Below are 24,758 nucleotides of genomic sequence, written 5' to 3'. Positions count from 1 at the left end.
GAAGCTTTGGAGGCAGGTAGGTCTGGGTTCAAAGGTTCAAATCCCACTTAGGCATTTACTTGTACAGCATTGTGGACCTGGTGCTTAACCCAAGTTTAACTTCCCTACGCAGAGAAAAACCTGCTTCACAGACAGCTGTGAGGACTCAAATATCGTGTGAAACTCCCACTCTCCTGCTTCGGGAGGGGTAGCTGTTCACACGGCATTCGCTTGCAGTAGAGCTCCGTAACTGTGTGTGCATGAAATACAAAGAAAACAGGCAGCACTGGTAACAACACATTTATTTCCGTACCCTGCTGTGTGACCGGATCATTGAGTTAGGTTATAACAATGAAAATTCCAGAAGGTAAACTGGTAATTTATTGTTGCTCATGAGTATCAGTAAACAGACATGGTACCACATAAAGGAATTTTAAACACTTCTAATCTTTTGGTATAGTTTTGAATATGGACCAGTATACTTTGGCAATGGACCTAATAGATTACCGATATGCTTCTAAATCCCATGACTCTCTTCAGACACAACAGGAAAAATCCAAATTTACCTTTTGACTTTAGAAATTTAACAAATTCTTAGGAAGCTGCCAAAGGCCAACATGACTTGAGCCTATCATATATATCATGATAATACATATATTGCTGTTAAAAATAAAACCATGGTAGGTAGCAGCCAACTAGTTGCTAGTTGTTTTGTAGATTAGCATCTTTAAAAAATAATTCACTTCAGAATGGCAGGCTATAGAAGTTTGTTATTTTTAAGTAGGTTTAACTTACTAACCTTTTGTGGACTAGTTAATTCAGATGGATCCGAATTTGGTCAGGACAGTATGTATCAAATTGGATTTTATGTTAGAAGCAGCCATTCCCAAGAGACTGCATTCCATAGGACGTTTCCCTTCAGAATGCCTTTGTTCCTGGCTTCCAGTCTTACTTGCAGCATTTGATACTTGTAGATGGTTTGATAAGTGTTAACAAACGGGTACTCCTTGCTAAAGCAGGATGTAAGAATGTGCTGGTTACCAAGTATGAGATTTTACTTTACTTTAAATTAAAATTATATATTGTTGGAAATTGACAAGATAGGGAGTTCCTAGTTCCTAGAAAATATTATGGCTAAGGAAATAGAGAACTCAAAAAAGGTATCCACCTCCAAGAAACTAATTCAGTATAGTAAAATAGAATTAAGTGCCCTGTCTTAGGAAAGTTTATTAATAAGGAACTGGGAAATCATACATCATTTCTTTGGAGATTAAAGTGCAGGCTATGAAATGGCATATAAAATAATGCATTAAATAGTGCAATCTTAAGGTGCTGTTGTTTTTGTTTATTATACATAGCCTATGATCATATGTCCATTTTCCCTTAAAATCCAGCTGTAGTGACACCTTTTAGCTTATTTATTTAGGCATTACTTATACTCCTTTTAACCACCTTTGGGCTACATGGAATATTTCAACATTTTAACAAGTAGAATGCTACATCTTGAAACCACTAAATAGAGATTAAGGCAAGCCCCTGTAAAGTTCAGCACTCCAAAAACCACATTTCACAAAAAGAAGCTGCTTCCAAAACCAGTGGCTTTAGCCCCGATGGCACCCCAGTCCTTTTAAAATCACGATCACGCTGATTTGTATCTGCCTGCCATTTCCAGGCTCTGTACAGCAAAAGAGGAGCTTGGAAAACAACAGGTTCTGTAACTCAGGTTCTGAAACAGTTCTTACTTCAGAATATGTGAAACCCAACAAGCCCACACAGGAGGCGAGCAGGGGATCCCGTGGGGGGCAGCCTCCTCACACTCGCTTCTCACACGGTGCCTGTCTGTAGTGTGCCACAGCCAGCTTTTAAGTGGGGATGACCCATCAAAAGAGGGGAGTCTCCTCTGAGAAACAGCCCAGGAAGATGACAAGGAGATTTTACGAAAAGCTCTTCTAGGACAACAAAATAGTCAATAACACCATAGCATTTATATTTCAGACGTGCGACCCAGGGCAGGATGGTTTTTCTCAGGAGGCTAATTTACAAGTTTCCTGTAACGTGTCAGTTTGAGCTGATCAAAACAATTTGTGATTTGTTGAACCTTAAATACTGTTATGCCATCCAAAAGCAAGTACAAAAGCTATCAAATCGGTCAAGGCAATATCCTAACAGGTTTTCTCTAGAGTCTAAGGAAGATTTAAGACTTAAACAACAGAACTGTAGTGCTTTATTCTCCTACTGTTATGGAACATTCATGCATTAACAATCGCAACTCATTAACCTTATGGATAGGTGATTACAAGTGTATACTGTAGAAATTTGGATTTTGAAAGCAAAATCTACCTTCTAATAGTGTCAAAGTTTATTATGAAAGCCAAATACTCATGTTAACTAGTGGAAGACTATAGATACATTTAGGGTATCTAGATAAAGTTTATGAAGAAACCCAGGCAAGTTTTATTCATTAACAACTTACCAAATAAATCATCTGAGGTTACATCCCTTTAATGCATAAGGAACATACTTCGTAAACCTGTAAACATGTACTTTGTTACCTAAAAAAGTCTTCCTATTACCAGGAAAGCAGACTACTAAAGGCCATGAGTATTCCAGTAGGCCTGCTCCAAAGTTATGACTATATGGCTAAATCCTATGATTACAAAAAATGAGACCTGCTGAGAAAATGAGTTCCAGACAGGGACTTTTATGGATGACCTTGGCTGACAAATCTTTTTTGGAAATTGTTTATTTTAAAATTACCTTCCCAACAAACCAGGAAACACGTGGATGTTGTTTTATGGTTTTTCATTGAAAACATACTACATTGTAAATGGAGTTTCAAAGTTAGACAGAGAATTGACCAAAATCTAAGGACAATATTATGTAAGGACAGTAAAGAAAATGGATAAGGAAAAGTTTCATTTGGTGAGGTTAATCTGAAGGATGCAGACCCATGTCATGTTGGACGGATAAAAAAAGATGATAACCTTGTGCTTTTAGTCCACTAAGGTACTTACCAAAACCTTAGGTTTTAAACAGGTATCAAACTCCCACCTGGAAAGGGACAGTTTTCTACATTACACCTAAATTTATTTTAAATAACTGAAGCCCAAGGCAACAGTTGTTGAAAAGAACTTAACAGTCAAAAAATAACAACATAATTTAGTACATTAAAATAAAACTAGAACAGTAATAGCTGAACGTCTCAAAAATATACAACTGGGGAAAATAACCACTGTACATAATTTGGAGGTTGTTAAAGTGACCACTAAGAAGGTTGAACAGTGCAAGACATGCTTTTCCAGTTACAAGCTTGACACAGGAGTGCAAACAAAATTAAAGCTTTTGTTTAAAGTTGTAGAATAAGGAAAGCTTGAAATTAATATTAAAAAGCTTCCCTCAGGTCATCCCCCAAAGTGAAATGCTCGAAATGCTTCTGCGCGGCACAGTGTTCTTCAGTGACCTTTCAATGGCAAAACTGCATCCCGCCGGTCGGGCCGCCTGCTCACGCCACTGGTGGCCACACTCGACCAGTGAGCGCACACAGGGGTGAGTAAGGAGAAGGGCTAGTTACCAGAGGGCTGGCGTTGACAGCCTTGGGATCTGGGGTTCTGCCTTAGTCAGCGCACCTGAACCCTACGGAGAAAACGATAAAAGCAACGAGCTCTAATACGCGCTCGTTCCTGTAAAACTGGAGGACAAATGGACTCTCAACCCCTCCCCGCAGAGGCCAGCTGTTGTGGTGGAAGATGGTAAGTGCTTAAATAAACTCAGACGCTGCTCTAAAAAGTGGAGTAGAGAGGTTCAAGATCAATACCAGTGCAAGAGCTTTTTAAGTGAGTCGCCTAGGCAATGCATGCATCCATTCATGCAAATGTTGGACATGGCCCCAAAAGAGAACTGAAAACATGACATAACTGGATAAATCCCTTGCCAGTAGTTTATAAAAATATAGTCAATACTGTAGAGGCTCCTTCTACAGTCAATACTATGGAAGTCCGTTTAGTTACCCATTACTTCAATACCAAAAAGCATTTACTACTTTTCAGACATTCCAGACAAAGGTCACTTATAACAAAAAGTCAACTTTTTTTTTTTTTAAACAAGATACTGTCCATTTAAAAAGTAGGTCTTTTCTTTCAAGTGAACAGGACATTTTCTGTATTAAACTTCTAGTCTGTCAGGACTGGTTTAAGATCCTTAAGTAATGTGCATATATTCAGAAACAAATAAACTTACTTTAAACATGAGCTGCACAGAAAAAACATGATAGAATAGGTCTGGTTAGTACAAATCTACCGCAAAGTAAAAAGATTCTGTGCGTCAGTTTAACCAGGAGAAGCAGGGAAAGAATGTCCCAACCATGAGGGTTCAAGTGTAAGGTGTGTTCTGAAAGCCTAGAAGCCTAAGGGACACCATGTCGCTCACAGCATCCTGATATGCGTCACTGCTCAAGCTGCTAAGCCAGGTCTTCCTCGGAGCCAGAAGCACATTGCAAGTTACTTCCTATTCCGGAGACGTTTAGATTTCCTAAGGGAGTCTATGGCTTCCGCTGCCTTTTTCCGCTTCCGAGGAGACTCTTCGTTCTGCCCCGACCCTGAGGGGTTGCCCACCGCGCTCTCCATTACTTCTCGCAGTTTGCGTTCCAGCTCCGCCAGCCGTGCGTTCTGCTCCCCTATGATCTGGGTCTGCTCGAGCAGTTTCTGGTCCTGGTCTTGAAGCTGTTTCTGTTGTTCTTGCACTTTGGTGCGGAGCTCAGAAATTTCACGCCTGAGAACAGTCACGCCAGCACCATTTGTCTTGACCTGCTGCTGGAGTTTGGTAACCTCTTGTCTCGAAGGGTTTTGCTTGGAGAAGAGCTGCATTGTTGTTAGGGCTGCAGAAGGTCCGGGAACTGTGGAAAAATAGTTTAAAATGGTCAGTCACTTAAAATGTCTCCCTACCAGTAACACTTTATTATTAAACTTATTTTGAAATGGAATGTTCTTATAACATCATTTCTGATTTCTTCTTTGCAATCTAGTTGGTCTAATGGATTAATCAGACACTTGGTTTTAACTATAAATGAGTTTGAATTCTGATTCTCATGTTCATGTGGCCATGTGTGGATTGCCAGCAAATGAAGAAGGACGTTTAATGGTCTATATCTGGATTTAAAATATTATAAAAACACTTTTGGACCTAGTAAGAAAATACAAATAGTAAAATTAGGATACAGTGATTTTCTATCTTATTTCATATAAGCAAACATACACTGGAGTTCGGGCCCTGATTGGTGTGGCTCAGGGGGCTGGGCATCATCCTGCAAACCGAGAGGTCACAGGTTCGATTCCTAACAGGGCACATGCCTGGACTGCAGGCCAGGTCTCTGGTTGGAGGCATACAAGAGGCAGCAGATCAGTGTTTCTCTCCTACATCAATGTTTCTCTCCCCCTCCTCCTCCCTACCTTCCCCTCCCTAAAAATAAATAAATAAAATATTTTTAAAAACCCCACTAGAGTTAGAAGTACAGACCTATCGTTCTTCAGTTCTCTCTGTACTTAGTTATATACAAAGGCTTAAACTTTAGCTAAACAATAAAGATGCCATCAAAGAGTGGGTGATAACATTCGGTGATCATGAAGGGTTTCTGACACGGTAGGAAGACTTTGGAACTATTCTGTTTTAGGAATAGTACAATGTAACATGAGCATAAAAATTACTATTTTAAACTAATAACCTACTTTTTTTTAAAACCTTATCTCTTGAAGGTTTCCTAAAAGGACCTGTTCACACCCTAAACCCATCATGCTAATTTTCTCCTTGTACATCTATATACCAGAATATTTACCTTGACTGATGCATTCTTTCTTCTCTATTTATCCAAATTCCACTAATATATCAGTGCTCAGGTCAATTCTTACTTCCTGTGAAGTCTTATCAGACCAGCTAACAATCATCTGATCATCTTTAAGATTCTGTCTCTGCTACTCATTTGGCATTTAAATGGACATGCCTTTAAAATATTCCTCTTGTCTACAATAACTGAACCTTGGGTCTGCGTATGTCTTACCTTTGAAATGGTAAGATCCTGGAAAGCAGACCCCACACATTGCCCTTCGTTTTAGTCTCCAGAGGACACACTACAGTGCTGTGTGCATAACAGGTGCTCAATAAATAATAGATATATTAATGCTGAGATCCCACAGGTTTTATTATTAAATTACAGAGAGGCACTCAGTTACCCCACTGAATACTCCAGGGAGCTAACCAACCTGAATGAAATGTTTTACCAAAGTTTTTTTTTTTTCCCCTAACTTAAAATATTTGCAAAGTTTCAGAATATTGAACAATGTATTCCTTCAGCAGATAAAGGCACAAATCTTTAGGCTCTAAAATACTTTTGCAAAATAGCTACCACAGAAGTGACAGTGTTCACAACAGCCTTATGCACACTGTCTTTTAAAGTGGCAGCCAGACACTCTGGAGGCTGAAATAATTAACTGGATATCTCCAAGAAGAATTTTATCTGGTATATTTAACTGTTTTAGGATAATGCATATTAACTACTCAGAAACATAAAAAGAAAATACCTACACATAGCTTTTCACACAGCAATTCTACTCCGATGAATTTCAGTCAATAGTTATGGATATGTACAAAAATTTAGCCACAAGATTGTTTTTCAGAGCACAGCTTACATACTGAAAAACTAGAGACAAATGTGCCTAACAGTAATGGGTCAGTTACATAAATTAAGGTCTACTTTCAATTTGCCATTAAAAATAATGTTGCAGATATGTATTTACAGACACAGAAAAGTTCAAGATATACGATTGATTCAATGAGAAAAACAAGTGGTCAAATCTACGTATGAACATTATAAACTGTAGTAAAAACAGGAGATACCTGGAGGAGAGCCCATGAGTCTTCCTGACACATCTGATCCTGGTAGTTTCCTCTTTAGAATCGGAACGATCTTTTCATCAAAGTATTCCATTGCCATGGAGGAAATGTCCCTTAACTCTTGAAGCACTTCATGAGCTCGCTGAGGGGCTCTGGTGGAATTGACATATCTCAACACACGATAAATCTCATCAATAACCTAAAATAACGAGCGCTCATTAGCACTGTTGTTTTTTTGGTTTTATTGTTTGTTTTTTTTTAAGCAAATAGCTAACAGGGAGAGAAGTGACTGCTTGCTTTGCAGTTCCTGCAGGTGCCCTAACGGATGTGCTGGCCACTGACACTACCATCCGTAACACACAGCTTCGGCCTTGTTGTAATACTCGATAGGTTTCATACTCGCATTTAGTGAGCACCAGGTTCTATGCTGGGGCTAAATATCAGGATGAACAAAAGACAGCTCCTGCCCTGAAGGAAATCAGTGTAACTGGGGAGACAGGCATGCCAATCAGTGACAGCAGGTGGGACGTACACACTGCTCAGGAAACTGGAGGGCTCCGTAAGAGACCATCTTCCGGGTGCGGGCAGGGGTCGGGGCATCACCCACACCCACAGCCTGCTGGTCCCCCAGACCCACTTCTCTCAGGCACGGACCTGTCTCCCGGGGCCCGGAAACTCAGCCTGAGCACCCTCCCCCTCTAGCACTGCCACCCCGTTCTGTCTCTCGAGGTTTTCTTTCTCTAAGACTTGCTATGGGTTAGAATGAGGTTCCCTCAAACCCCACACCCTTGCTCTCACAAAGGGTAGCAAGAGACCCTTTTCATCTCATCATAACTGTAGTAGGAAAACACAAGGCACAGCACACATGGAGAAGAACCAAACGCTGACAATCCTGGTTCCTAATTCTCTTGCAGGATAGTGGGAGTAGTCGCTGAACCTTCTTTAGGTGGGTTTACCCTCAGCTTTAATCCCTAGGAGGTTATCCTCAATATTATCCTCAGTACTTCCCATGGCTTCAGCATAGACCTGAGGCTAGTAATTCACATCTCTGAAGACCTCCAGCCTGCCCGACATCTATTCCAATGGACTTTACCTCCCCAAAATTGTGGGTTAATCAGTGAAACAATTCTGTCACCAAAATATCTCAAACCACCTCAAGTCCCACTCATTCCCCTTACTGCATTTATCTAGCCAGTACCCAACTCTGGAACAGTCTTATCATCTACCTTCTCTATTTCTCAGGCTGCCAAGTCCTGAGAGAAACCATACAATTCTTCAGGACCAATGGTATGAGAGGCGATTTCTACACCTTTCACACGCAAGCCACGTGTTGAACCCTACCTGGACCTGAGATGATAAAATATGAGTTATGAAAAATATTTTTAAGTTTTAAAAACATATGGTAGAAACCGATTATGGTGACCAACTATCACATTCCTGCTGTATGCAGTTCACTCTATCATGCTTATGTTTAAATTGTCACAGTAATCAATGATATACTATGAATGTCATCTAAGTCTTTGGACTATTGTGGGTGAGAATTTCTATCTTGTTTAATCTACTGTTTAACAGACAAACCTCCTATTAGAATATTGAACCCCATATAGCATGCAGCGAAAGTAGGCTTACAGTTGTTCATATAGAAAATAATACAGTAAGTAACAAATACAAGAATCATCTGTTTCGCATACTCACAACTATAAACCTACTTTTACCCCACCCTACATATTCTCAAATTTTTCTCCTTTTTTTTTGCCCAACTTGAGGTTTCCTAAACTTTCCTTTTTTACTTTTATTTAATTTTTAAAAATTTCTTCCATATTTAAAAAATTAAAGTGCATTAAAAATTTTCTCATATGTCTTTCTATGGCATGTGTCTGACTATATTTTTTCTTTTTTCTCTTAACATATTAGTTTCTTTGTAGAGTTTTATATCCTTATATGGTTTTCTCAAAGGTGTTTTTCCCTGTTTGTTTTATTCTGTTTCATATTAGTCTGATGATTCTCTACTCTCTTCTCATTCATTATATGAATGGAGTCCGTAAAAGGTCGTCAGAACTCCCTAGTTAGCCAAGATGGCTGTCAGGGCGGGGGGCGGGGGGGAGGGGAGGGAAGGGGGGCGGAGGGATCTACAAATCAACTAGATTTGACCTCATTTGTTTAGACAGTAAAGATCAGCGTCATGTGATCCTGATGGAAGTTGGCAGCATCTATGAAGGACAGACACTAAACATCTTAGGCTTTGCAGGCCATGTGGACTCTGCCCAGACAACCCAACTCTTGTTCGTGAGAGCGGTCTCAGTTGTCTCTGAGGCTGTAAAAACTAAGACGTTTCTTAAATATTCATATTCTTAACAATGACATATGCAATAAAAATGAAGCTAAACTAGTTCAGTGAACCTCCCAGGATACTTACGAGATAAGGCCTGTGAGTCAGATCTGGACAAAATCTGGCATTAAGAATCAGACTCTAAAGTTTCTAACTGGTCACCCTTTTATGGTGCCCTACAAAAGCATTTATAGCTAATAAGAGGAAAGCGAGATACAGCGAAGTATTTCAAAGAAAGCAAAAAGAAACAGAATTCCCCTTAAAAATAAATGGAGAAAACTGAAAATGGAGAAAGTACACGCAAAATATTGCCAATGTTAATTATCTATGGGAATAACAAAAAAAGAACATTTAGATTTTACCAGGTATTAAGTAGTTCTAACCATGTTGCTACATTTGCTAGTGTCAACTAAGTAGCAAAATGACCTTTAATTCCATGTTCACCCTTCCATATAAAAGTATATAGACATATTTCATCTGAATTTACACTCAATTCAAGAAGGAAGACACTAATGAAGATATGAGTGGCGTGCTAACCACTGGGGTCTCTAACTTAGTCATAGCGACTATGCTGCAAAATACTTATTTCTGGATTAAAGAGCACTATTACTTAGCTCTGAGTATATTGCTTTATAGTAATAATTTATTCTTTTCAAACCTGGAAGTTTTATAAAGTTGTCTCAAGAAACATTTCTCAAACGAAACAAAACCCAGCTTGTACCTCCTACTCCACCTCCCCCAAATTAGAACAATCTCCAAAGCAGGAACAATATCTATCTTGTTTAGTGCTGCTGTATCGCTGGCATCTTAACAAAGAGTAAAAGCTCAGAATTTTTTTCTTGAATATCAACTCTTACTAAGCTTCTCTAAAGAACAGCAAGGCTCCTACTATGTATTTCTTAATTTAAATTTTAAATATAAAGGACACATAATGGTTCATATTTCTATTAGTCACTGTATGGAAGTTAAACAAATCCATTCATAGAAACTCATTCCTGAGAAGTGGGAACAATTCTGACATTTAAAGATCACTTTTGACTTTATAATAAAGTTTACACAGCACAATCCAGCTGTCCTAAGGTGTGCAATTCTATATTACCTTTCCTGGGATGAAGCAACAGAGATTGGAATCCACGTACTTCATGAAGGTCATGTTTAAAAGTGAAAGCCTTGTTTCAACAGCAGCAAGGATGTCTGCATGACGAGCTAATGAGTGGTTTCTCCTTTCTGACTCTCTCCTATAATTAAAAAAGCAAATTTTAAAGATGTACTGTGGACTAAAACGTTCAGCAATCAAAACGTTTTACTGAGACAGTCTAACATTTACATGTTAATGCAGAAATCGACACTTGGGTCATAAGGCGACTGCAATGACAGATGAATCACTATGTCCAGGAATATTTGCCGAGGACTAGTACTGACAAAGTGTTTTAGAAAAAAAATAGTGGGTTTTTCTTGGGAGGGGCTATATCAAGCCTAATGGCTGTTAGAATCAGAGAAACTCAAAAAATGAAGGGATTACAAATGGACATGCAGATAAGAGATTATTTATTTTTGCCCATAAAATGAACTCATTTAAACTTTTTTTAAGGTTTACTAAGAAATAATTCACATATAATAAAATCCACATTTAAAGTACACAATTTAGTGGGTTTGGTGTATTGATAGTTGGGGACCTATCAGAACATCTTTCCTTCTACAGAAAGAAGGTCCCTAACCACGAGCAGCCACATCCACTTCCCAGCACTTGGCAACCACTGATCTACTTTGTCCTCCTATGGATTTGCCTATTGTGGACACTTCCGATAACTGGATTTGTGCAGTTATGTGGCATTTTGCGTCCATCTTCTCTCATTTAGCATAGTTCTCAAGGTTTATTCATTTTGTACTATGTGTCAGGACTTCATTCCCTTTTATTGCCGAATAACATTGTATTATATGTAACAGCATCATTTTGGCTATTAGTTGCTGGACTTTTGAGATGTTTTTACTTTTCGGTTATTATGAATAGTGCTGCCATAGACATTCATGTCCAAGTAATCGTGTGGATATATTTTAATTTCTCTTGGTTATATACCTAGGAGTAAAACTGCCGGGTCAAGTGGTAACACTATGTTTAACTTTTTAAGGAATAAATTGTTTTCTAAAGTAGCTGCACCGCTTTATAATTCTTTTTTTACGAAGGTTCCAATTCATCCATATCCTTCCGAGCATTTTTGTGGTCTTTTTTATTTTAGCCACCCTGCTTGGTGTACAGCGGCATCTCAGCATTCTTATTCACAGTGCTCTGATGGCTGAAGATGCTGAACATCATTCAGGCGCTCACTGACCTTTAGCACTATCTTCTTTAGAGACATGCCTATTAAAATCCTGTGCCCATTTTTAAATTGGCTTGTCTTGTTCTTGTTGAGTTCTAAGAGTTCCTCATACAATCTGGCTACAAGTCCTTCATTATGTATATAAGCTGCAAGTATTTTTCTCCCATTCTGTGGGTTGTCTTTTCATTTCTTGATGTTGTCCTTTGAGGCAAAGCAGCTTTCCATTTTGATAAAGTTCAGTTTGCATAGTTTTTCTTTAGTTGCTGCGCTTTTGGTGTCCTAAGAAGCCAGTGCCTAATCCAAGTTCATGAAGGTTGGGACTACATTTCCATCTAAGGATTTTATAGTGTTAACACTGGCATCCACACTTAGGTCTGTGTTTTAAGTTAGCTTTTGTATGTGGTGTGAGGAGAGGGTCCAACTTCATTCTTCTGGTGTAGATACCCAGTTGTCCCAGCATCATTTGTTGAAAGCATATTCTTTCCCCACTGAACTGTGTTGGCATTCTTGTTAAAAATCAATTGACTAAAAATGTAAGGGTTTATTTTCCAGACTCTCAGTTCTATTCCATTGATCTGTATCTCTGTCCTTATGTCAGTACCACACTTTTTGATTATTGTAGCTTTGCAGTAAGTTTTGAAATTGGGAAGTGGTAGTCCTCCATCAACTGTGTTGTTTTTCAAGATGGTTTCTGATTATTCTGAGTCTTTTGTATTTCCATAGAAATTGCAGGATCAGTTTATAAATATCTTTAAAAAGGACAGCTAGGCTTTTGATGGGGATTGCACTGAATGTATAGATCAATTCAGGGAGTACTGCCATTTTAGCAGGAGGAAATCTTCCAATCCATGAGCATGGAATCTCTTTCCATTTAATTCTTCTTTAATTTCTTTTAACAATAATTTGTAGTTTTCAGTGTACATGTCCCGCACTTCTGTTATATTTATTAGTAAGTATTCTATTCTTTTTGATGCTATTGTAAATGGAATTGTCTTACCTTCATTTTTGGATTGTTTATTGATACTATATCCATTTATACAATTATTTTTGTTTATCAATCTTGAATCCTATATCCCTGCCCAACTCATTTATTAGCTCTAATAATTAATTAGTGTTATACACATATAAGACGATGTCATCTGTGAACACAGAGAGGTTTACTTCTTCCTTTCAATCTGGGTGCCTTTTATTTCCTTTTCCTGCCTAACTGCCCTGGCTAAAACCTCCAGTAAAATGTTGAACAGAAATGGTGAGAGAGAGCACACTACGGTAAAAATTACTTTTTGTGATTTGGGTACCCTTTACTACAAGAAATTGGAAACCATTTAACAGGTAAACTCTTCCTAAGATTAAAAAAAAAAATCAAGAAACCAACGAATCCCGAGCTGTGAGTGGACTGCCACTGCTGGCCGTGGCGTACCTTGGGAGTTGCGCTTTGACTTGTTTCTGACATAGATTATGGTACCTCTCCACTTTTAGAAATCCCTGATTCAACATTCTCTGGCAGACCAAGTCCATTCTTTTACAAACCTACGGGGAGAGAGGAGGAAAAAGAAGAATTTTAAAAAGTCATAGTCAAATTAACGAGTCAGTTATCTTAGATCCATAGCTGAACGCTGGAAGTTCTCTGAGCTAGTCTTGTTCCCCAGGCTGCTGTCAGAATCCTTGAATCGGCGTATATGGGTGAACCCCTCGTACTTTGTAATTCTTACAATACTGCACCAACATGCATAGGCAAGGAAAACTCATCCCTTTACTTTAGGTATTTGTCGATAGTTCTGAATGCATCCCCACTACTATAGTCAGAAACTGTCATCCTGAAGATCAGGAAAACAATACATTCAAAATTTTTTTATTGGTTTGAAACAAGAAAAATTCTCTAAGCCAAAAATGTATATTCAAACTCAAGTCCAACCTCTCACAAAGTTTATGTGATCTATGATTGGAATGAGAATTCTTACTCATTTCTACTAGTGATTTGGGGTAACTATACAGTTTCTCTATTCTAGATACTGTGATATCCTCTAAAATATCCTAACGTGTGGCAGAACCTGAACTATTTTGAATCCTTAAGGAATGCGGTGTTTCCATATAGCGCAAGCACAGGACCAGGTGTCAGGACCTAAACCTGAACCCAGCCTTGATGTGTGCTTGAGCGAGTCAGCTACCACTTGAAAGCCTGAGCCAGCGGTCTGTATATTGTGGATAGTATCTACCTCACAGTATCGTTCAGATTAAATGAAACAATCCATGTTAAATCATTTGGTAAACTCTAAAGTGTTACATAAAAAATTACGTTAAATGAATTTTATTTAACTTCGTACTAATTTAAAAATCTGGCTCCATATGCCTAGTTGTTATGATGTTTCTGAGGTATCCCAGCATTTTCTTATCTTAAGAGACCTAGGACATAGTATTTGTTTGTTTGGTCTTTGATCCCTGAGAATTTTGCAGTGACTCAGAGTAATCACCTGAACGTCCATTCTCACTGTATACGTGCGGACACTGAAAGTGCAGGAGAGTGAACGAAATCTGTATCAAGATCAAGTCAGTTAGGCAAGGGCTGTCAGACTTTTTTCCCACCTCTAAAACACCCAAGCACAAATGTGTGACAAGTACTTGTTGAAATGAAATGTTGATGAAACTCTTGATACAAGTTTGCTTTCTCCTGGGAATACAGGGGCAAACAATTCAAACTGGTTGACATTAATGAAAGCCTTAATACTCTAATACTAAATAATAGATACTTCTTCAATCAGGTATTAAGGAAAACAGTTCTTGTCAAGAATGTCAAAACCAATTAAAACAATACATTTTAAACGTTGATACTAAGAGTAATTCTAATAAACGCTATTTTAAAATATGGTAAAATCTATTTCTAACTAAACAAAATTAGTTATCAACATTTGCTCGGTGTCTACTGAAAAAATAACAAAACCAATATATATTAACATAACTTTCTAAGGAAAAATAATGCTTTTCTAAAAAAAAAACCCAAACCTGTCAGATACATTTCCGCACATCTCTGATGTGCGGTTTACTAGAACAGAAGCGGAGTCCTCCTGTCTGCTTCTGCATTCAGGCGGCTGAGGTCATCTTACCTTAGACATTCTGAAAAGCCACACACACCGCCAGCTCTCAGAGCGGGGACGGCACCACGCGTCACAGAACGCCGGAGCGCTCCAGCGGGCACTCGTGAAAAGAGGCGTGAAGAGTGCACGTCACCTCTTAACACTGTAGTGGAAACCTCTTCCGTCCTACAGGCCCCGGACAGGGTCTTGGGAGCCACTCCTCCTGGACCCCAGCCCACCCTCTGAGAACCAGTGCCCCGATCCTAACTCACCACGTTGCCGCAAACACCCGTATCGCCCCTTGTGTGAGGAAAAAAGAATCCGTGTTTTTGGAGAAAGGGAAAGGGTGTGTACGTGTGTGAGAGGAGGGGAAACAGAGCCGGCTAAATTCTCCCCTTTCGTAGCAGGGAGTCAGCAAGTAGTATCAACGACAAGAACCACCACCCAAAGACTTGAAAGAGCTACTTCTGGGGAACAAAACTCGGGGGTCGTAAAAGCCATTTGATGGGAGTTGTGATACACAATTATCTAACAGTCTCGTAGAAAAATACTTCTTGTCTGTACGGACTCTACGACAGCTTTGATAATTTCTGAGATGAAATTATGTGAGTAATTTTTCAGCAGCAAAAAATTTTCAAAGAAAAAGATTAAGACCAGTTATTACTGTAATAATTTCTAAGGCACTGTCTACATTATATTATTCTAGCATTTTGCTGCACTTAATCTAACTACTAAGATTTAGATTATCTTTCAATAATTTAGAAACTCAACTGCATGTCTGAGTACTGACTAGTATGAGTACTAACTACTGACTGGGCAGTGAGGATGTGAACAAATAACAAGGAAGACTCTACGTGATAGAGGATTGGGATCAGCCTCTGAAGGAAGAGAGGACAAGGGGCGCAGAGTCAGAGGGGACAGCACAGGCGAGGGTGCTGGGTCTGGAAGGAGCAGACCGCGAGTGAGCAAACTGCTTCTGAAGATGGAGCAGATGTGCAGGCAAAGCTGAGAGGAATAAAATCTCCCGTGGTTTGTGCAGGGAAATCAGAGAGTAATGGAGAAAGGACTTAAAAAAATCACCCATTTTTGAAGGATCTGGTACTGACACAGGTGATCAATAATTTTCTGTAAGCAACTGTAGTATTAGGACTGAAAATGTGGCCCTGGAAATGTCACACTGAGCTGAAATCCCTGTAGCGAACCCCCAGTAAGGTAAGAATAGAAAGGCTTATGAACAGCCTCAACTGACATTTATAGTTAAAAGCTGGTAAAAGACCAGAAAATAAGGAGGCACAAGACAAAACATCAAAAAGCCAAAATCAAAAAAATGTAAGCATTAAGTCAATATTGTAAGAAAAGAGTGCAGTATTCAAGCTGGCACTCCGCCTTTCATGTTCAGTAAGCACTGACAGACCCATAGCACGAAAACAAAGACACCACAGATCATCTATCTTTTGTTTAGGATTCAGAAAGAAACAAAGTGACCTCTGGAAAACAGAGAGATACCGATTTTTTCCCCAAGCAGTTTAATGGTAACTGCTGACAGTGTATTCTAACTTGCAATACACAATTATCTCACTTAAGAGTCTAGCTCTAGATTTATAGGTATTTTAAAAATTTCCCAAGACTAAAAGGAAAAAGTTTTATTTCCCTGGTTATTAAAACAAAACAAAATCCTAGTAATTTGGTAATTTACCCAAGGCAGCAAACAAAACTCTGGAGTCTCACCTCCACAGATGACTACGTGTCAGACACCGTCGGGGTGTTCACACACGGTAACTGCGAAAAGGAACTGCCGGAGCGCGCCGGTCCGCTGCGAAGACAAGCAGCGTGGGCCCGTCCTTGCTGTCCTGGCACGAGATTAGCCGTGGCCTTCCTGTGTTCACTACTTCAGGATTTAAAATGCCATGTTTATCCTTTTCATCATTTCCTAATGTAAGTGGTCAGTAATAAAAAATCGGCTTCCCTTGTGTTTAGAAACCTTTTTTGGTTTCTTGCGCCACCACGGCCCTTTTTAGCCATGCAAGGCACATGCACCACAATGTTCCTGTTAAGCCCAATCTTTGACTCTAAGGTGCACGTTTTTTCATATTTTCACCTTTGATGCTGGAACAGTCTCACAAATATATGCCATCTTACAATTATAATTGGCAGTATTTCTTTTTCAGATGTCTTGGATGCCTTGAAATACAGGGTGGAGCAAAAGTAGGCTTACTGTTGTTTTGAGTACACAAAACTTTATTCTTTTTAAAAATTTTATTTATTTCATTTTAGAGATAGGGAAGGGGGGATAAAGAGAGGGAGAGAAACATTGATCTCACATGTACCCCAACCTGGGACTGAACCCCACAACACAGGCATATGCCCCAACTGGGGACCAAAGTGGCAGCCTTTCGCTTTGCAGGGCACACAGTTTATTCTTATATTTTTTAATCATTGTTATTATATTCCCTTCAAGCAACTGAAACTTACTTTTGCCCCGCCCTGTACAGTATACTGGACTGCTCTGATTTTGTTTGAGATGCTGTAGAGATTGGATGGAACCAAACTTTCTCATTTGGTGCTCTACAGTTCTCAAATGAGCTCAACACTTGATGTTTCCTCCAATTAATCTAGAAGCTATTATCAAAGATTAGGCTGCTTATTAATTATTATTGAACTGAAAGGCACTTAAGACACCAGGAAGTATCCTTTCTTTTTATGGTGAAAAAACAAAGACCTTAAGAAGTCATTTGTCTAGTGTCATCCAGTTATTCATTGGCAAAGTGAAATTAAGAATCTCGGTCTTCTCAGGACAACAGGGTGGGGACGGCCAGGGGAGGGCGGTAATGGGAAGGGGAGGGACGCAAGGGGGAGATAAGTGGGGGTGGGCGGGGACTTGGTTTGGGGCGGTGAACACACAATACAATATACAGGTGACGCACTGTGGAACTGTGCACCTGAAACCTATAAAATTTTGTTAACCAGTGTCACCCCAATAAATTCAATTGAAATAAAAATAAGTAAATAAAAAGAATCCAGGTCTTCTATTAGTGTCTCTTTAAATGTAGTGATCTGCAAGTATATGATCTGCAAGTATATGGAGTGAAATAATTATCCTCAACTGATTAGTCTCCACTAATCATCTGCTGCTACAGAAGCTGCTGGCACCAGTCTACATGGAGGATTCCTTGAGGCAACATGGGATTTTAAGGGCATGAATGGGTTTGTCACCAACTACCAGGTTAGCAAGATGGAGCTAGACCAAGGTCTTCCTATAATTCTTTCAAAGTTCAAAAACCAGAAGTGAATCATGAGGAAGAAACCAGATAGATCTGCACTGCAGAACATTTTACAAGCCATCTGGCCTGAATTCTTTAAAAAAAAAAATTCCATGAAGAATAAAAAAAGGGGGGGGAATGTTAAAGAGACTAATGTTTTATTAGCGTCAAAACCCTTACTACAACCCCCCCCCAAAGCTATAATGGGCATTTTGGGGACAACTGAGACATCTGAATATAAACTGCCATGTTAAATCCTTTGGAAGTGATGATGTTGTGATAATATAAGTATTTAGGGGCAAAATGGTTTAGTAAAATAATTAAATGTGTGCGAGACACACATGTACATTTAGAGGGAGAAGATGAACATACAAGCGAAAGAGAGAAAGCAAATGTGGCAAAAAGTTAATGTCGGGTACTTCATTATCCTAACAACGGGATAAACATTTAAAAAATGAACACTGTGCCCTGGCTCAGTGGACTGAGCACCGGCCTGCGAACCTAAAGGTCGCTGGTTCCATTCCCAGTCGGCACATGCCTGGGCTGTGGGCCAGGTCCCCGGCTGGGGGCGTGTGAGAGGCAGCCACACAGTGAGGTTTCTCTCCCTCTCTTTCTCCCTCCCTTCCTCGCTCTCTAAACATAAATAAAATCTTAAAAAAAAAACAACAAACACTGAATAACCCCCAGCCACTTCAGTTCTTCTCTTGCCTTAAATGCTCTTTTGGTGAAGTTGTCTTAGTTTTCCTCACCTATTAAAAATGTAAATGCAACTCGCCACCTCTTTCATAAGAACACTTAATCTTTTAAAAAACATTGCATCTGCCCAGTACGTATTGTCTAAGATATACTATACAGATAGAGTTTATTATCTGCAGGTAGAAGTCAAACATATTTTAAATTCCCTGGTATTCCCCCTAGATATTCACTTGGAAAGAAAACAAATTTAATATTAGTCTGAGCAAAACAATGAGGAAGAAAAATCTGTTCCCAGGATTTCTAGAATGCACCCTAAGAGTCGAACAGAAAGGCCCTTCCAATTATTCTCAGTTTTTGATTCTCTGCACCATTATTTTCATTTCTAGAGCAACTGAGTGCTGATTATAATGAAGGAGTCTTGAGGTGCTATTGTACATGGCTAGTCTCATCAATTATATACCAGCTTCAGATCACCTTATCAATTTTTATTTTCATTAAGAATACTTTTTTTTTAGTCACTCAAGCTTCTTAAAATGGTCTTGTAAAATGTTAAAGACATTCTGGGTAAACTAAACACTTTATATTTAAAAACATTTTCTGATATCCTCTGTTGGAGGTAAATATTAAGCAACTGATTTTTCAGCACTATTATAATTGGTACGGGGAACACTTGTATTTTACAATGACACATTTTCTAGTGTGCGCTCAGAGCAGTGAGACGCTTTGAGAATGACTTCACTCACACTGCACACGGAAGGCCTCAGGCCACCAGGACTCCAGATGAAAGGCCGTGCGGGGCTTACTTGTAGCAGGGAACGCGCCCTTCCAAAGACCATCCCGATTTGTGTGCGCGATGACGATGAAATGGGAACTCAGAAATACCACCTGCGTCAAGTTCAGAGCGGAATCACAGACAGCTTTTCTGGGTTCCTAACACTCGAAGGTACAGACATTTTCTAGGAGAGGGAAGCCAAGGAGAGGCCGCAGGCTGAAGAAAAAGCATGTGCTTGGACAGACCTATGACGTATGGGAAACTGAACAGCTTGATGGTTGTTTCAGTCACTCTTTTTTTTAAGTGCAAGATGCCAGACATAGGTGACTGGGAGAAACCTCTATCAAAGGTTATCTTTCGCTCCTTGTCTCAAATATCATGAAATTGAATTTATATGCACAAGCCACCGTTTTAAGATAGCACCTTCTTCAACTCTGTAAGAAACCACACCTCCCAGAAGAGAAGAACGAAATAACATTGATGATAAGAGACAGAAATTGTGCCTTTCTTTTGAATATCCTTCCTCGCTTTCCCCACCAAAAGTTGTCAACCCTGGAAGTTCTCAAAAACAGTTTCTTAAACTTGACAAGTCTGAGAAATAAAAAAAAGTAGAAAGTGGGGGTGGAGTGTCGTCCGATCACTAGTCTAGGACACCTAAAACTTCACACATCCAAAATCAATCTCAGTTTATTCTCTCTAAGTCACCCTTCCGCAATTACTTCATTAGCTGCTATGTCATCTTACTTATTTATGAGAGGGCTGTTCTTCCACCTCAGAGGCTGCCTCTCCAGATTGCCCCCCAATGACCTGACCTAACCTTGCATCACTGTGCTCCCCTGTGCGGTACTGATGCTTTGTAAGTGCGCTCGAGGGACACTGATTCAGCGATGATGCTGCGGACAAGGCTACTGACTGACCCCTTCACCTCAAGTCTAGAATCTGCAGGAAGAATCAACTGTCCCCCAAATAGTATAATTTCTTACTAAAGTACCTGTCAATAAAATCAATCACCTGATGAGATTGGGGGGGGGAACCCAAAACCCAACCCTGAAAAGCAGCAAAACACAGCAATACAGACGGTGGTTCTCAAAGTGCGTCCCAGGGACCCCCGGGGTTGCCGAGGTCCTTCCACGGGTTTCCGAAGCCAACTGCCCCCGTGATACTAAAATACCGCTTGCCACTTCCACTCTCGGTTCTCTCACAACACACGGTGGAGTTTTCCAGAGGCAACATGACATCTGACGACACTGCTCTGAGAGCTAATATACAGTGTATTCTTGTGCATTCTAGAATTTTCTAAGGTAAGCTCTTAGGGTCCTCAGTAACTTTTAAGAGCATAAAGGTGTTTCCAGACAAAAAAGTTGAGAACTACTGGCACAGAGCAAGAGAGATAAGGAAGACAGCTTGCCCAGTTTTTAAAAAATATAATGGTTTCTCATTTTTCCTTCAAATTTCCTACCAATGAACCCTCTCTATAACTGATCTTTTCTAACATTGGAAGAAAATATGTAATGAAAGGAGGAATGGATTTAACGAGCTAGAATGTGCTAGAGATGTATCTTGGAACAAAACAGGTAGTATTTATATATTGTTATCAACTGGAAATTTTCATTCCAGATAATAAGCAAGACTTTTGAATTTAACCTTTAGTCAAATATGTCCTGAACTGCTAATAGGATTCCATTAAATTTATAGGTGCTCCTCTTGAACCACAAAGAAAAATATCTGACAGGATCTCCCTAAAAAATCTCTCAGAAAGCCTTCCATACTCATTTTTCAGTGAGTGAGAACACTGTGCTTATGAGTCACTGCTGCACTTTCAAAGTTAGCTGCAATCTGCTCGCTAACTAGGAGCAGGCCCTCACTTAACCTTTGCTGCTTGTTTCAAAAGCTCTCCTGCTGTCAAGAGGGCCTGGGTGACAGTCTGACGCTGCCTCAGCACAAATTTGTCTGATTTACTGGAAAAACAACTCAAAGTACAGGTTTTGTCATTACAAAAGTTGTGTTCAACCAAATAATTTTAAATGCATTGGAGGAATTAAATATTTAAAGAACGATATCTGTGTGACCAGGATTTTCAAGCTCTGGGTACATTTTTGGAGCAAGTTGATGGCAGAAAAATGAACAAACAAAAAAAGGATTTAATAAGGTGTTTGGACGGTCCCTTGGAAATAACTATTCATGGCAACAAGAAGCAAATATCGTCAGCGTAAGTGCACAAATAACTGAAAAATGTTATTGTGGCAGTTTCAACATAGAGCAAATCTTTTAAAGAAAATACAGAGTTATAAGTACCTGGATTGTGTACCTGGTTCTCTAATTTAGGTGCTAACATAATTATGATTGCAGTCCCAATAAGGCAAGCAAAGTGGGAGGGAAGAAAAACTAACATCTGAACCATTCATAAAATAGCTCATCAGGCACTGAGTAGCTGACATTTAGCTTATGAAACTATTTCTGCTCTTAATTAAAATCACTCTCTTCCAAGCATATCCAGCTTTAATTCCCCTAACCCCACCCCCCGTAAAAAAAAAAAAAAAACAATAAAAGAAACTATGTAATTTATACACTTCATAGCAGCATACATACTAAAGTTCCTTGACTTTTTTTTTTTTGGCAAACAATTATTCAGGTACAAATGGCCACTTAAATAGAATAGGCATGTAAAGCACCTACCAGGCACTGTCTCTAGACTGCCAATTTCATATAAAGAGCATAATTAAATTAATGCTGACACCTAGTGGTGAGAGAGAACACTTTGCTGATGTTAACCTGAATTGTACCCTGACACCAAAAAATCTAAAACCAGACACCTCCATACATTCACAAAAGATTATCCATTTAATCTAAGATTTATCCATTAACCAGGAATAAGTTCCCTTTTGCTAAAGCTGATTTTTAAAAAATTCTGAGATGTAAAACTGGCCGCAGAATCTTTTGGGAGGCAGGGTTGGAATGGGCTCCTTATGAAAAAATCTGTGTTTGAAACTATAAATTTGTCTCCCTAAAAGGCTAGAATAGATAATTGCTTAAAAATTAAGAGTGCAACCGAATATTTCACTTGAAAGAAATGTCACTCACATTGTGGAACATGTTTCAACTCTGTGCCCTAGGATGGGCTGATTCCTCCGCCCCTCCTTTAAAAATGTTTTTAATTTTTAAAAAAGTAAAACAACTGACAAAAGAACAAAACCCCCACAGTTTTCCTCAATACTTATAAAACAGAACTGCGACCATTCCAAGCTTTACAAAGCTATTGTCTGGCTGAAAGGCTCAATTCAATCAAATGTTATGCTCAGTTTCTAGACACCATGAATGTATAGCATGCATCTTGACCAAACACCATCGTTCAGACAAATTTGAAGAGATATTTAAGATTCTACATGAAATTCTAAGGAGACATGTTTTGAAAATTCAGGGGCAATCAGTTTTGAAATATGACTTTTCAACTGGAGAATTTTCCATCCTGCAGACTGGAATGGTTGAATGGCTGTGTTGACTAGAAAAAAAATTGGTCATCAGTTTGAATTATTATTAATAAGCTTTCTTTAAAAAATAAGCATGGCTTCCTTTCAAAAATGCAATCACAATGAATTTCAAACCTAAAATATGGCATATTGATCAGTAAGAAAATGCTATACACAGCACATTCAGAAATATGTCTTTGTCCTCTTAAAAACAATCCGACCACAGATTTAGCATCTACACAGAATCGGTCTGCAATCACTTCAAAATGTCCACCTCCTTAAGCTCCTTACCACTTCAAATTCACCGACAGTAAGCAAAATATGACTAAGACATTCATCAAACCTTCCGTCAAACCTCTGGAGCGAAATAAAACCCCAGTGGCAATTGCATTATTCTTATAAATCACTGGCTGAACGAACTACTGTGATGTTGAGGTACAAAACCTCTCCTAAAGCGGGCGGGTAGGCGCAAAGCACCAGTTAGAGGGTGAATTGCGAGAGAAAAAACCCCGGTCAAGGGGCAAGTTGCTTCACTCCGGGTGGGCAGTGTCAGGGGCGAGGCCGCGCTGGCTGGGAATTCGCAGGCCCCCGCTTCCCCGGTCAGTTACAGGTGCTGGGGTTCCAGTTCCCCGAACCTCATGCCGGTTCGGGAAGAACCAACCCTACTTTATCTTCTCAAACAAGGAAACTTGGGTGGTTGGGGAAACAATACGTTCTTCTCGCAGACAAACGAAACCTGGCTGGGATCGCGGGACCGTTTTGCTTCCTCGGAGTGCTGTCCCCAGCCCCGGCTGGGGACTGCAAGGTGCTGTACAAAGGCAGTCGAGCCCACTCGGGTGTCCACGCTCAGGCCAGGCAGAGCTGGGAACCCCGCTTCCAGGCAAGGGTGGGGTGGGGAACGGAGCACCCCAAGGCGAAATTCCCCCAGGCTGTCGTCCCCCAGCCCCGAGGCCAGGGCGGCGTCGGGACAAATCTCGCTGACAGCCACCCAGAGAGACTTTGGGGCTGGAGGGCCGAGCTCCGGCACCCTGGGCTCGCGGGGCGCTCCCTCCCCGGGGAACGTGCTCCCCTCTCCATCCCTCCCCAGACCTCGGCCCGGCGGAGAGGGCGGCGGGGGGTCCCGCGGGGCCTCACCAGGCGGAGCTGGCTAATTTCGTCGTAGGACATAAAGCTGAGGATGTTCTCGATGGCTACGATGGGCAGCGCCACCAGCGTGTTGTTTTGAGGCAGCTGGTCCGGAGCCAGCGCCGGGGCTGGGGGCGCCTGGGACCCCGCCTGTGGAGGCTGGGGCGGGGGCGGTGGGGGCAGTCGCTGGGTAGAGCCGACGGACGAAGAGGAGCCGCTGTCGCCGTGGCCGCCGCCTCCTTCTTCAGCCATCCGCTCCTCCGACGCCGCCGCCATCTTGGGGGTTTAATTCCTTCCCCCCACTGCAAGGGGATCAGGGACACTTCCGGTGCGTCACTTCCTCCTCTTGAGCCGCCAGGGAGGGGACACCTGGAGAAGGGGGTGGAGCCTCTGGATGACAGGGGGAGAGAGACTCACAGAGCTGTTTGTTCAAGTGGCAATGTGGGGAGGTCTGTCAACTCCTGGAAAGGTGATCTGCCATCTAAGACTGGGAATTACTGGAGTGGAAGGGAACCCTGTCTATTAAAATCGACTTCCCAGGTGCAGTTTTCTTAAAGAGCGATGACAAAGGACGATGAAAATAATGTTGCCCAATAAATGTAGACAGAACAATGTATTTAGAAAGAATGATGCATTTAGAATATCATCATTTTTCAGAAATCATACTAATAATTGATGTAGGTAAGTAAAAAAGAATGAAGTATTGGTTAAAGCTCTCATATGAGGAAGCTTGAAAATGCGTTAAGTGAAAGAAGCCAGACAGAAAGGATTGCATATTGTCTGATTCCCGTGATATGAAATACCCGAAGTGGCCAAATCCATTGAGACAGAAAGTAGATTAGTGGTTTCCAGAGGCTAA

The 24,758-nt window shown here is 40.3% G+C and overlaps 1 protein-coding gene across 1 annotated transcript; it reads right to left on the bottom strand.

Annotated features, from left to right (window-relative positions):
• Window positions 1-269: 269 nt before the first annotated feature.
• FBXO28 (F-box protein 28) lies at window positions 270-24,183 on the bottom strand. The gene is made up of 5 exons (XM_054576638.1): window positions 23,909-24,183; window positions 12,929-13,038; window positions 10,290-10,428; window positions 6,865-7,060; window positions 270-4,870 (listed from the first exon to the last, which is right to left on the bottom strand). Exons 1-5 carry the CDS (start codon window positions 24,173-24,175, stop codon window positions 4,476-4,478), a joined length of 1,107 nt encoding a protein of 368 aa, XP_054432613.1. The 5' UTR covers window positions 24,176-24,183; the 3' UTR covers window positions 270-4,475.
• Window positions 24,184-24,758: the final 575 nt, after the last annotated feature.

The sequence above is a fragment of the Pteronotus mesoamericanus genome, unplaced genomic scaffold, assembly GCF_021234165.1.
Source record: "Pteronotus mesoamericanus isolate MK-2021 breed Mesoamerican mustached bat unplaced genomic scaffold, CSHL_Meso_final contig_347, whole genome shotgun sequence".
NCBI classification, from domain to species: domain Eukaryota; kingdom Metazoa; phylum Chordata; class Mammalia; order Chiroptera; family Mormoopidae; genus Pteronotus; species Pteronotus mesoamericanus.
Note: the sequence above shows the minus strand (reverse complement) of the source record. Positions and strands in the feature narration are given on the sequence as shown.